General features: G+C 46.5%; 1 protein-coding gene across 1 annotated transcript in view; it reads right to left on the bottom strand.

Moving 5' to 3' along the window:
* Positions 1-15000, bottom strand: part of LOC311121124 (annexin A5-like) — a 35662-nt gene that overhangs the window by 4334 nt on the left and 16328 nt on the right. The window contains exons 6-7 of the mRNA XM_084195653.1: positions 7225-7318; positions 7017-7112 (exon numbers count right to left, since the gene is read on the bottom strand). Coding sequence (XP_084051779.1) covers positions 7017-7112; positions 7225-7318 — 190 coding nt within the window. The remainder of the gene's footprint in view (positions 1-7016; positions 7113-7224; positions 7319-15000) is intronic.

The following is a 15000-nucleotide window of genomic DNA, read 5'->3' as shown; positions in this document are numbered from 1 at the left end:
TGATGGTGGTGGTAGTAGTAGTAGTAATGATGATGGTAGTAGGGGTGATGGTAATGATAGCAGTTTAATGATGGTGGTGGTAGTAGTAGTGGTAATGATGATGGTAGTAGGGGTGATGGTAATGATAGCAGTTTAATGATGGTGGTGGTAGTAGTAGTAGTGGTAATGATGATGGTAGTAGGGGTGATGGTAATGATAGCAGTTTAATGGTGGTGGTGGTAGTAGTAGTAGTAGTAATGATGATGGTAGTAGGGGTGATGGTAATGATAGCAGTTTAATGATGGTGGTGGTAGTAGTAGTAGTAATGATGATGGTAGTAGGGGTGATGGTAATGATAGCAGTTTAATGATGGTGGTGGTAGTAGTAGTAGTAATGATGATGGTAGTAGGGGTGATGGTAATGATAGCAGTTTAATGGTGGTGGTGGTAGTAGTAGTAGTAATGATGATGGTAGTAGGGGTGATGGTAATGATATCAGTTTAATGATGGTGGTGGTAGTAGTAGTAGTAATGATGATGGTAGTAGGGGTGATGGTAATGATAGCAGTTTAATGATGGTGGTGGTAGTAGTAGTAGTAATGATGATGGTAGTAGGGGTGATGGTAATGATAGCAGTTTAATGATGGTGGTGGTAGTAGTAGTAGTAATGATGATGGTAGTAGGGGTGATGGTAATGATAGCAGTTTAATGATGATGGTAGTTGTAGTACTAATGGTGAGGATGACAGTTAGTTATACAGTTAATAAGTATTTGGTCAATAACAAAAGTTTCTCAATACTTTGTTATACAGTGGGGGAAAAAAGTATTTAGTCAGCCACCAATTGTGCAAGTTCTCCCACTTAAAAAGATGAGAGAGGCCTGTAATTTTCATCATAGGTACACGTCAACTATGACAGACAAAATGAGGAAAGAAAATCCAGAACATCACATTGTAGGATTTTTAATGAATTTATTTGCAAATTATGGTGGAAAATAAGTATTTGGTCACCTACAAACAAGCAAGATTTCTGGCTCTCACAGACCTGTAACTTCTTCTTTAAGAGGCTCCTCTGTCCTCCACTCGTTACCTGTATTAATGGCACCTGTTTGAACTTGTTATCAGTATAAAAGACACCTGTCCACAACCTCAAACAGTCACACTCCAAACTCCACTATGGCCAAGACCAAAGAGCTGTCAAAGGACACCAGAAACAAAATTGTAGACCTGCACCAGGCTGGGAAGACTGAATCTGCAATAGGTAAGCAGCTTGGTTTGAAGAAATCAACTGTGGGAGCAATTATTAGGAAATGGAAGACATACAAGACCACTGATAATCTCCCTCGATCTGGGGCTCCACGCAAGATCTCACCCTGTGGGGTCAAAATGATCACAAGAACGGTGAGCAAAAATCCCAGAACCACACGGGGGTCCTAGTGAATGACCTGCAGAGAGTTGGGACCAAAGTAACAAAGCCTACCATCAACAACACACTACGCCGCCAGGGACTCAAATCCTGCAGTGCCAGACGTGTCCCTCTGCTTAAGCCAGTACATGTCCAGGCCCGTCTGAAGTTTGCTAGAGTGCATTTGGATGATCCAGAAGAGGATTGGGAGAATGTCATATGGTCAGATGAAACCAAAATATAACTTTTTGGTAAAAACTCAACTCGTCGTGTTTGGAGGACAAAGAATGCTGAGTTGCATCCAAAGAACACCATACCTACTGTGAAGCATGGGGGTGGAAACATCATGCTTTGGGGCTGTTTTTCTGCAAAGGGACCAGGACGACTGATCCGTGTAAAGGAAAAAATTAATGGGGCCATCAGCAACGGCATTGAAGATGAAACGTGGCTGGGTCTTTCAGCATGACAATGATCCCAAACACACCACCCGGGCAACGAAGGAGTGGCTTCGTAAGAAGCATTTCAAGGTCCTGGAGTGGCCTAGCCAGTCTCCAGATCTCAACCCCATAGAAAATCTTTGGAGGGAGTTGAAAGTCTGTGTTGCCCAGCGACAGCCCCAAAACATCACTGCTCTAGAGGAGATCTGCATGGAGGAATGGGCCAAAACAGTGTGTGAAAACCTTGTGAAGACTTACAGAAAACGTTTGACCTGTGTCATTGCCAACAAAGGGTATATAACAAAGTATTGAGAAACTTTTGTTATTGACCAAATACTTATTTTCCACCATAATTTGCAAATAAATTCATTAAAAATCCTACAATGTGATTTTCTGGATTCTTTTCTCTCATTTTGTCTGTCATAGTTGACGTGTACCTATGATGGAAATTACAGGCCTCTCTCATCTTTTTAAGTGGGAGAACTTGCACAATTGGTGGCTGACTAAATACTTTTTTTCCCCACTGTACCTGACCACTGTGACTGACCCAAAATTAAGGAAAAGCTTTGACTATGTACAGACTCAGTGAGCATAGCCTTGCTATTGAGAGAGAGAGAGAGAGAGAGGAGGAAGAGAGGAGAGAGGAGAGAGAGAGGTGGAGTTTCCACCAGTTACTACCCCCCTGTCATTCCTTTAGAATGATGGTGAGGTCGTGTCGGGTGAGGTTGTCTCTCTCTGGTGGGAGGTAAGCTCATATGGCTTTATACATAGGTTGGGCTTTGTCGAGTAAAGCTTAAACTATGTATTTAGATTGTAGTTATGTATTGTAGGTAGTTATCGTGGGTTGATGTATGTAATTATTGTAGGTTAGTATTGTATTCGGCTGAGCCCGGTGAAGCACGAAGCTAGCTAGCTAACCCACTACCTGGACTAGCTGGCGGGTAGCTACTGGTAACTATTAGCAACTGTGGATAGTTGATTCACGCCTGAGAGTGCCTGTAATTACGCCAGCTTGCTGCCTACAATAAGTACATACAATAATTGCCTACCATTCAGCTGTTCTCTAACCTCATTGTCTGAACCGTTAACGTTAGGTAGTAAGTGGCTACTGTGCTTGAAATTTAGCTAGCTTGTTGCTACCTGGATAGCTACTGTAAACAATAGCTGGAACGACCGAGCGAACATACGCGAACTGGCTGAGTCAATTCAGTGGCTTGCTTTGCACTTGGCTAGCTAACAGTAGCTGCTAGGGGTAAGTCATAACCTACATTTGTGTTTTTACATACTGGTAGCCAGAGTCGTTCAAGGGAATTCGGGACATGGGTGACTAGTTAACGTTAGCTTGGCTCTCTCTGTGTTCGTGCCGTGGGAGGAGGGGTTACTTCTTTGTCTGAAAGCAATGGCTAGCTAGTATGCTAACTATTCTAGCTAACTAGCTGGCTGAATAAGTTGACGACGGACTCGCTCAAGCTGTCGGGACTAACCCACAACGTTAGACACGGACACAAATGATCTGCTTGGCGTGTTGACACACTGGTGGTTTGTTGTGGCCGAGTATTGGTGCTAAACCGTGTTGCTGGAGTCCGGCATGCTAGCTGGCTGTGACGTCATACGACTAGGTGCCCTGGACGATTTTCACGGAAGAATACTGTACCAAGTTAGCTAGCTGAATAAACTAAGTTAGAGTATATTCCTAGAAAACATTGAACCGCTGTAGTTTACAACAATTATAGTTTCTGAGGTGGAAGTGGGGAGAGTTATATTTGGGTGTTTCAGTGAAACGTAAGTGAGGGAGGCCCCGCTCTCTCCTTTCCCAGATGTTTAGTTCATTTCATTCCGATCTCCTCTGCATTATTGTAGCCATCTGCTGCAGCCTGTCAACTATGCCTCTGCCTATCCCTGTTCTCTCCTCTCCGCATAGGCTATACAAACGCCTCACACCGCGTGGCTGCTGCCTCTCTAACCTGGTGGTCCCTGCACGCACCACCCACGTGGAGTTCCAGGTCTCAGGCAGCCTCTGGAACTGCCGTTCTGCTGCCAACAAAGCAGAGTTCATCTCAGCCTATACTACCCTCCGGTCCCTCGACTTCTTGGCTCTGACGGAAACATGGATTACCACTGAAAACACTGCTACTCCTACTGCTCTCTCCTCGTCTGACCATGTGTTCTCGCATACCCCGAGAGCATCTGGTCAGCGGGGTGGTGGCACAGGAATCCTCATCTCTCCCAAGTGGACATTCTCTCTTTTTCCCCTGACCCATCTGTCTATCTCCTCATTTTAAATTCCATGCTGTCACAGTCACTAGCCCATTCAAGCTTAACATCCTTGTCATTTATCACCCTCCAGGTTCCCTTGGAGAGTTCATCAATGAGCTTGACGCCTTGATAAGTTCCTTTCCTGAGGACGGCTCACCCCTCACAGTTCTGGGTGACTTCAACCTCCCTACGTCTACCTTTGACTCATTTCTCTCTGCCTCCTTCTTTCCACTCCTCTCCTCTTTTGACCTCACCCTCTCACCGTCCCCCCCTACTCACAAGGCAGGCAATACGCTTGACCTCATCTTTACTAGATGCTGTTCTTCTACTAATCTCACTGCAACTCCCCTCCAAGTCTCCGACCACTACTTTGTATCCTTTTCTCTCTCCCTCTCCTCCAACACTACTCACTCTGCCACTACTCAGATGGTAATGCGCCACCGCAACCTTCGCTCTCTCTCTCCCGCTACTCTCTCCTCTTCCATCCTATCATCTCTTCCCTCTGCTCAATCCTTCTCCCTCCAATCTCCTGATTCTGCCTCCTCAACCCTCCTCTCCTCCCGTTCTGCATCCTTTGACTCTCTATGTCCCCTATCCTCCCGGCCGGCTCGGTCCTCCCCTCCTGCTCCGTGGCTTGATGACTCATTGCGAGCTCACAGAACAGGGACCCGGGCAGTCGAGCGGAAATGGAGGAAAACTAGACTCCCTGCAGACCTGGCATCTTTTCACTCCCTCCTCTCTACATTTTCTTCATCTGTTTCTGCTGCTAAAGCCACTTTCTACCACTCTAAATTCCAAGCATCTGCCTCTAACCCTAGGAAGCTCTTTGCCACCTTCTCCTCCCTGCTGAATCCTCCTCCCCCTCCCCCTCCCCCCTCCTCCCTCTCTGTGGATGACTTCGTCAACCATTTTGAAAAGAAGGTTGACGACATCCGATCCTCGTTTGTTAAGTCAAATGACACTGCTGGTCCTGCTCACACTACCCTACCCTATGCTTTGACTTCTTTCTCCCCTCTCTCTCCAGAGAAAATCTTGCGACTTGTGACGGCCGGCCGCCCAACAACCTGCCCACTTGACCCTATCCCCTCCTCTCTTCTCCAGACCATCTCCGGTGACCTTCTCCCTTACCTCACCTCGCTCATCAACTCATCCTTGACCGCTGGCTATGTCCCTTCCGTCTTCAAGAGAGCGAGAGTTGCACCCCTTCTCTAAAAACCAACACTCGATCCCTCTGATGTCAACAACTACAGACCAGTATCCCTTCTTTCTTTTCTCTCCAAAACTCTTGAGCCTGCCGTCTTTAGCCAACGCTCTTGCTATCTCTCTCAATGACCTTCTTGATCCAAACCAGTCAGGTTTCAAGACTGGTCATTCAACTGAGACTGCTCTTCTCTGTGTAACGGAGGCTCTCCGCACTGCTAAAGCTAACTCTGTCTCCTCTGCTCTTGTCCTTCTAGACCTGTCTGCTGCCTTTGATATTGTGAACCATCAGATCCTCCTCTCCACCCTCTCCGAGCTGGGCATCTCCGGCGCGGCTCACTCTTGGATTGCGTCCTACCTGACCGGTCGCTCCTACCAAGTGGCGTGGCGAGAATCTGTCTCCGCACCACATGCTCTCACCACTGGTGTCCCCCAGGGCTCAGTTCTAGGCCCTCTCCTATTCTCGCTATACACCAAGTCACTTGGCTCTGTCATATCCTCACATGGCCTCTCCTATCATTGCTACGCAGACGACACACAACTAATCTTCTCCTTTCCCCCTTCTGATAACCAGGTGGCGAATCGCATCTCTGCATGTCTGGCAGACATATCAGTATGGATGACGGATCACCACCTCAAGCTGAACCTCGGCAAGACGGAGCTGCTCTTCCTCCCCGGGAAGGACTGCCCGTTCCATGATCTCGCCATCACGGTTGACAACTCCATTGTGTCCTCCTCCCAGAGTGCGAAGAGCCTTGGCGTGACCCTGGACAACAACCTGTCGTTCTCCGCTAACATCAAGACGGTGACCCGATCCTGTAGTTTCATGCTCTACAACATTCGGAGAGTACGACCCTGCCTTACACAGGAAGCGGCACAGGTCCTAATCCAGGCACTTGTCATCTCCCGTCTGGATTACTGCAACTCGCTGTTGGCTGGGCTCCCTGCTTGTGCCATTAAACCCCTACAACTCATCCAGAATGCCGCAGCCCGTCTGGCGTTCAACCTTCCCAAGTTCTCTCACGTCACCCCCCTCCTCCGCACACTCCACTGGCTTCCAGTTGAAGCTCGCATCTGCTACAAGACCATGGTGCTTGCCTATGGAGCAGTGAGGGGAACGGCACCTCCGTACCTTCAGGCTCTGATCAGTCCCTACACCCAAACGAGGGCATTGCGTTCATCCACCTCTGGCCTGCTGGCTCCCCTACCTCTGCGGAAGCACAGTTCCCGCTCCGCCCAGTCAAAACTGTTCGCTGCTCTGGCACCCCAATGGTGGAACAAGCTCCCTCACGACGCCAGGACAGCAGAGTCACTCACCACCTTCCGGAGACACTTGAAACCCCACCTCTTTAAGGAATACCTGGGATAGGATAAAGCATTCCTTCTACCCCCCCTTACCCCACCCCAAAGAAAGAAAAATATATATATATATATTGTAAAGTGGTTATCCCACTGGCTATAAGGTGAATGCACCAATTTGTAAGTCGCTCTGGATAAGAGCGTCTGCTAAATGACGTAAATGTAAATGTAGATAGGTGGAACCAGTTACTATGGTTACTATCATTCCTTTAGATCTATGAAGACCAGTGAACTATTGAACTAGTCAGGGAGAGGTTTCTAGCGACATTTATGTTTTCATTGTATAAATTACTAAATGAAAATGTGGTGTGTGTGTGATGTGGTGTGGTGTGTGTGTGTGTGTGTGTGTGTGTGTGTGTGTGGTGTGGTGTGTGAGAGACTTACCCACGGCCAGCAGCAGGTCTCTCAGTCCTCCAGAAGTCTCTCTCTGAACACTCTCTTCCATCTCATACCCCGCCAGCTTCATGTACGCAGCAAACACTGATACACACACACAAACACACACACGTCGATGTCAGAGAGAGGGAGCGTGTGTGTGTGTTGATAACCTTTATAAACACAGACCTCCCTCTCTCACACACTCAACACACACCTCTCCTCAGGTGTTCAGCGCTCCTGTTCCCCAGGATGGTGATGAACTGTTCTTCATCTGTCCCAAACTTCTTCTCTCCTGCTGAGAACAAAGTCTACACACACACACACACACACACACACACACACACACACACACACACACACACACACACACACACACACACACACACACACACACAGTCAAATAACTGATGGTACTGACCTGCTGTATAAAAGCTCTATAGCTGTTGTAAAGGAGGCTCCTGGCAGAGTGCTGTTGTGGTCAGAATCAGAAATGTTTGGTCTCTAAAAAACTGTTGTTAGTTTAAAAATTACTCCACAATACTAACCTAAATGACAAAGTGAAAAGAAGGAAGCCTGTGTAGAATAAGGTACTTGGAAAACTGGAAAACTGCAAAACTTTTGTCCTGAATACAAAGCGTTATGTTTGTGGCAAAAGCAACACAACACAACACAACACTGAGTACCATTCTTTGTATTTTCAAGCACGGTGATGGCTGCATCATGTTATGGGTCTGCTTGTCATCGGCAAGGACTAGGGAGGTTTTTGGTAAAAAATAAATGGAATACAGCTAAGCACAGGCAAAATCCTAGAGGAAAACCTGGTTCAGTCTGCTTTCCACCAGACACTGGGAGATGAATTCACCTTTCAGCAGGACAATAACCTAAAACACAAGGCCAAATCTACACTGGAGTTGCTTAACAAGATGAAATGGAATGTTCCGGACTGGCCTAGTTAGAGTTTTGACTTACATCGGCTTGAAAATCTCTGGAAAGACTTGAAAATGGTTGTCTAGCAATGATCAACAACCAACTTGACAGTGCTTGAAGAATTATTTAAAGAATAATGGGCAAATATTGTACAAAGACTAACAGCTGTAATTGCTGCCAAAGGTGTTTCTAACATGTATTGTCTCAGGGGGGTGAATACTTATCTAATCAAGATATACAGCGCCTTCGGAAAGTATTCAGACCCCTTGACTTTTTCCACATTTTGTAAGGTTACAGCCTTATTCTAAAATGGATTAAATAAAAACTCAGTAATCTACACACAATACTCCATAATGACAAAGCGAAAACAGGTTTTTATATATGTTTGCAAATTTATTAAAAATAAAAACAGAGTGTTCAGACCCTTTGCTATGAGACTCCAAATTGAGGTCAGGTGCATCCTGTTTCCACTTATCATCCTTGAGATGTTTCTACAACTTGATTGGAGTCCACCTGTGGTAAATTCAATTGATTGGACATGATTTGGAAAGCAACACACCTGTCTATACAAGGTCCCACAGTTGACAGTGCATGTTGAAGGAATTGGTTGAAGGAATTGTCCGTAGAGTTCCGAGACAGGATTGTATCGAGGCACAGATCTGGGGAAGGGTACCAAAAAATGTCTGCAGCATTGAAGGTCCCCAAGAACACAGTGGCCTCCATCATTCTTAAATGGAAGAAGTTTGGAACCACCAAGACTCTTCCTAGAGCTGGCCGCCCGGCCAAACTGAGCAATCGGGGGAGAAGGGACTTGGTCAGGGAGGTGACCAAGAACCCGATGGTCACTCTGACAGAGCTCCAGAGTTCCTCTGTGGAGATGGGAGAACCTTCCAGAAGGACAACCATCTCTGCAGCACTCCACCAATCAGGTCTTTATGGAAGAGTGGCCAGATGGAAGCCACTCCTCAGTAAAAGCACATGACAGCCCGCTTGGAGTTTGCCAAAAGGCACCTAAAGACTCTCAGACCATGAGAAACAAGATTCTCTGGTCTGATGAAACCAAGATTGAACTCTTTGGCCTTTATGCCAAGCGTCACGTCTGGAGGAAACCTGGCACCAAGATGGCGTAGCAGTGCGGTCGCTTTTATTTCATCGTCCTGTGTAAATATCCCGTTTCTTGTTTTTTTTTGTCTATTTTGTATATATTTCTCAATTTTTTTTACTTTCATTCTTTAACTAAATATACTTTCCTGCAACCCGCCTCACCCAACGTGGAAAGGATTATATTATTTCTTTATAACTTTCATCAAGAACCGTAAGCTGAAACGAGTGTAGCCGCAATCTGAATGGCTACCTGCTATTAGTCAACGTTAGCGTCTTCACCACTGTCCGAGGCCTACACTATCCACCAGCCAGCTCTAGTTCTAGCCTGGACAATTCGTCGGCCAGTCTGCACAGCGTGCTATCGACCCAGCGTGCTATCGAACCAGAGCTTATTGGACTTTCTGCCGGAATCACTGGACCCTAGCGCCGGATCATCACAACCAGCTAGCTAGCTGCAACCTGTTGTTGGCTGATTACCATTACCATTGCCCTATAGCAAGCACCAGTTAGCCTTGAGCTAGCCTCAGGCCCATCTCCCGGCTATCTACCTCTCTGTCAACCGGACGGGACCTCCTAGTGTTGACACTGAGCCCCGCCGATCCAACACGACTGGTTTGCCGACGAAATAGTCTGATGTGGTTTCAACAGGCTTCCCGTTGCGACGACCACGAAGATCCATCTGCCAGCCCCGGCCCGCTAGCACACGCAAACTACAACTGTGCTCCCTGCTAGCTGTGCTGAAGCACCAATTTGAACTGCTCTCGGACTCACATATTGCTGTTCACTGGACCTTATGATCACTCAGCTGCACAGCTGATGCCTGCTGGACTGTTCCTTTACACGGTACCCTGTCCTGTTTATTCTGTTTAGTCTTAGCCCAAACGTTATCGCTATTTCCAGTTGTGTCTTAGCTCTCTCTAATAACACCTGTGACTGCTTTATGCCTCTCTCCCATGTCAATTATGCCTTGCCTATTGCTGTTTGGGTTAGTTCTTATTATACAATTTCACTGTAGAACCCCTAGTCCCTCTCAAACTGCCTCATATAGTTCCTTTGTTCCACCCCCCATACACGCCGAGACCGGCTCAATCGATGCCTCCAATGACGCTATCTCTTTCATTGTTACCCAACGCTTAGGGTTACCTGAACTGTACTCATATCCTTCCATATCCTTTTCTGTACATAATGCCCTGAATCTTTTCTACAACGCCCGGAGAACTGCCCCCTTTATTCTATGTACCCAACGCACTAGAAGACCAGTTCTTAAAGCCTTTAGTCGTATCCTTATTCTAGTCCTCCTCTGTTCCTCTGGTGATGTAGAGGCTAACCCAGGCCCTGCAGCCCCCAGTATCACTCCTACTCCCCAGGAGCTATCATTTGTTGACTTCTGTAACCGTAAAAGTCTTGGTTTTCTGCACATAAATATCAGAAGCCTCCTTCCTAAATTTGAGTTATTCACTGCGTTAGCACACTCCGCCAACCCTGATGTTCTAGCAGTGTCTGAATCCTGGCTTAAGAAGGCCACCAAAAATTCTGAAATGTCCATCCCCAACTATAACATTTTCCGTCTAGATAGAACTGCCAAAGGGGGTGGAGTTGCAATCTACTGTAGAGATAGCCTGCAGAGCTCCATCATACTATCCAGGTCTGTGCCCAAACAGTTTGAGCTTCTACTTCTAAAAATCCACCTTTCCAGAAATAAATCTCTCACTGTTGCCGCTTGCTACAGACCCCCCTCAGCCCCCAGCTGTGCCCTGGACACCATATGTGAATTGATTGCCCCCCATCTATCCTCAGAGTTCATACTGCTTGGTGACCTAAATTGGGATATGCTTAACACCCCGGCCATCCTACAATCCAAACTAGATGCCCTCAATCTCACACAAATTATCAAGGAACCTACCAGGTACAACCCTAAATCCGTAAACATGGGTACCCTCATAGATATCATCCTGACTAACTTACCCTCTAAATACACCTCCGCTGTCTTCAACCAGGATCTCAGCGATCACTGCCTTATTGCCTGCGTCCGTAACGGGTCCGCGGTCAAACGACCACCCCTCATCACTGTCAAACACTCCCAAAAACACTTCAGCGAGCAGGCCTTCCTAATTGACCTGGCCCAGGTATCCTGGATGGATATAGATCTCATTCCGTCAGTAGAGGATGCCTGGTTGTTCTTTAAAAGTAATTTCCTCTCAATCTTAAATAGACATGACCCATTCAAAAAATACAGAACTAAGAACAGATTTAGCCCCTGGTTCTCCTCAGACTTGACTGCCCTTGACCAGCACAAAAACATCCTGTGGCGTACTGCATTAGCATCAAATAGCCCCCGCGATATGCAACTTTTCAGGGAAGTTAGGAACCAATATACACAAGCAGTTAGGAAAGCAAAGGCTAACTTTTTCAAACATAAATTTGCATCCTGTAGCACTAACTCCAAAAAGTTTTGGGACACTGTAAAGTCCATGGAAAATAAGAGCACTTCCTCCCAGCTGCCCACTGCACTGAGGCTAGGAAACACTATCACCACCGATAAATCTACAATAATCGAGAATTTCAACAAGCATTTTGCTACGGCTGGCCTTGCTTTCCACCTGGCTACCACTACCCCGGCCACCAGCTCTGCACCCTCCGCTGCAACTTGCCCATGCCCCCACCGCTTCTCCTTCACACAAATCCAGACAGCTGATGTTCTAAAAGAGCTGCAAAATCTGGACCCCTACGAATCATCTGGGCTAGACAATCTGGACCCTTTCTTTCTAAAACTAGCCGCCGAAATTGTCGCAACCCCTATTACTAGCCTGTTCAACCTCTCTTTCGTAACGTCTGAGATCCCCAGAGATTGGAAAGCTGCCGCGGTCATCCCCCTCTTCAAAGGGGGTGACACTCTAGATCCAAACTGTTACAGACCCATATCCATCCTGCCCTGCCTTTCAAAAGTTTTTGAAAGCCAAGTCAACAAACAGATCACCGACCATTTCGAATCCCACCGTACCTTCTCCGCTATGCAATCCGGTTTCCGAGCTGGTCATGGGTGCACTTCAGCCACGCTCAAGGTCCTAAACGATATTATAACCGCGATCGATAATAGACAGTACTGTGCAGCCGTTTTCATTGACCTGGCCAAGGCTTTCGACTCTGTCAACCACCGCATTCTTATTGGCAGACTAAATAGCCTTGGTTTCTCAAATGACTGCCTCGCCTGGTTCACCAACTACTTCTCAGATAGAGTTCAATGTGTCAAATTGGAGGGCCTGTTGTCTGGACCTATGGCAGTCTCTATGGGGGTGCCACAGGGTTCAATTCTTGGGCCGACTCTTTTCTCTGTGTATATCAATGACGTCGCTCTTGCTGCTGGTGACTCTCAGATCCACCTCTACGCAGACAACACCATTTTGTATACATCTGGCCCTTCATTGGACACTGTGTTAACAAACCTCCAAACGAGCTTCAATTCCATACAACACTCCTTCAGTAGCCTCCAACTGCTCTTAAACACTAGTAAAACTAAATGCATGCTCTTCAACCAAACGCTGCTTGCACCCGCCCACCCGACTAGAATCACTACTCTCGACGGGTCTGACCTAGAGTATGTTGACAACTACAAATATCTAGGTGTCTGGTTAGACTGTAAACTCTCCTTCCAGACTCACATTAAGAATCTCCAATCCAAAGTTAAATCTAGAATCGGTTTCCTATTTCGCAACAAAGCCTCCTTCACTCATGCTGCCAAACATGCCCTCGTAAAACTGACTATCCTACCGATCCTTGACTTCGGCGATGTCATTTACAAAATAGCCTCCAACACTCTACTCAGCAAATTGGATGTAGTCTATCACAGTGCCATCCGTTTTGTCTCCAAAGCCCCATATAATACCCACCACTGTGACCTGTACGCTCTTGTTGGCTGGTCCTCACTACATATTCGTCGCCAAACCCACTGGCTCCAGGCCATCTATAAATCACTGCTAGGCAAATCCCCGCCTTATCTTAGCTCATTGGTCACCATAGCAACACCCACCCGTAGTCTGCGCTCCAGCGGGTAAATCTCACTGGTCATCCCCAAAGCCAGCACCTCCTTTGGCCGCAATTCCTTCCAGTTCTCTGCTGCCAATGACTGGAACAAATTGCAAAAATCTCTGAAGCTGGAGACACTTATCTCCCTCACTAACTTTAAGCATCAGTTGTCAGAGCAGCTTACCGATCACTGCACCTGTACACAGCCCATCTGTAATTAGCCCACCCAACTACCTCATCCCTATATTGTTATTTATTTTGCTCATTTGTTAACCTTGACCCTAACCTTAACCACACTGCTAACCTTGACCCTAACCTTAACCACACTGCTAACCTTAACCCTAACCACACTGCTAAACGTAACCCTAACCACACTGCTAAACGTAACCCTAACCACACTGCTAAACGTAACCCTAACCACACTGCTAAACGTAACCCTAACCACACTGCTAAACGTAACCCTAACCACACTGCTAACCTTGACCCTAACCTTAACCACACTGCTAACCTTGACCCTAACCTTAACCACACTGCTAACCTTAACCCTAACCTTAACCACACTGCTAAACGTAACCCTAACCACACTGCTAAACGTAACCCTAACCACACTGCTAAACGTAACCCTAACCACACTGCTAACCTTGACCCTAACCTTAACCACACTGCTAACCTTAACCCTAACCTTAACCACACTGCTAACCTTGACCCTAACCTTAACCACACTGCTAACCTTAACCCTAACCTTAACCACACTGCTAAACGTAACCCTAACCACACTGCTAAACGTAACCCTAACCACACTGCTAAACGTAACCCTAACCACACTGCTAACCTTGACCCTAACCACACTGCTAACCTTGACCCTAACCACACTGCTAACCTTGACCCTAACCACACTGCTAACCTTGACCCTAACCTTAACCACACTGCTAACCTTGACCCTAACCACACTGCTAACCTTAACCCTAACCTTAACCACACTGTTAGCCTTAACCTTAACCACACTGCTAAACGTAACCCTAACCACACTGCTAACCTTAACCCTAACCTTAACCACACTGCTAACCTTGACCCTAACCACACTGCTAACCTTAACCCTAACCTTAACCACACTGTTAGCCTTAACCTTAACCACACTGCTAACCTTAACCCTAACCTTAACCACACTGCTAAACGTAACCCTAACCACACTGCTAACCTTGACCCTAACCACACTGCTAACCTTAACCCTAACCTTAACCACACTGTTAGCCTTAACCTTAACCACACTGCTAAACGTAACCCTAACCACACTGCTAACCTTAACCCTAACCACACTGCTAACCTTAACCCTAACCTTAACCCTAACCCTAACATTTACCACACTGCTAACCTTAACCCTAATCTTAACCACACTGCTAACCTTAACCCTAACCACACTGCTAACCTTAACCCTAACCTTAACCCTAACCTTAACCCTAACATTTACCACACTGCTAACCTTAACCCTAACCTTACCACACTGCTAACCTTAACCTTAACCACACTGCTAACCTTGACCCTAACCACACTGCTAACCTTGACCCTAACCACACTGCTAACCTTAACCCTAACCTTAACCCTAACCTTAACCCTAACATTTACCACACTGCTAACCTTAACCCTAACCTTACCACACTGTTAGCCTTAACCTTAACCACACTGCTAAACGTAACCCTAATCTTAACCACACTGCTAACCTTAACCCTAACCACACTGCTAACCTTAACCCTAACCTTACCACACTGTTAGCCTTAACCTTAACCACACTGCTAAACGTAACCCTAACCACACTGCTAACCTTAACCCTAATCTTAACCACACTGCTAACCTTAACGCTAACCACACTGCTAACCTTATCCCTAACCTCACTGCTAACCTTAACCCTAATCTTAACCACACTGCTAACCTTAACGCT

The sequence above is a fragment of the Coregonus lavaretus genome, assembly GCF_964263955.1.
Source record: "Coregonus lavaretus genome assembly, contig: HAP1_SCAFFOLD_3569, whole genome shotgun sequence".
NCBI lineage: Eukaryota > Metazoa > Chordata > Actinopteri > Salmoniformes > Salmonidae > Coregonus > Coregonus lavaretus.
This window is presented reverse-complemented; position numbering and strand designations above follow the sequence as displayed.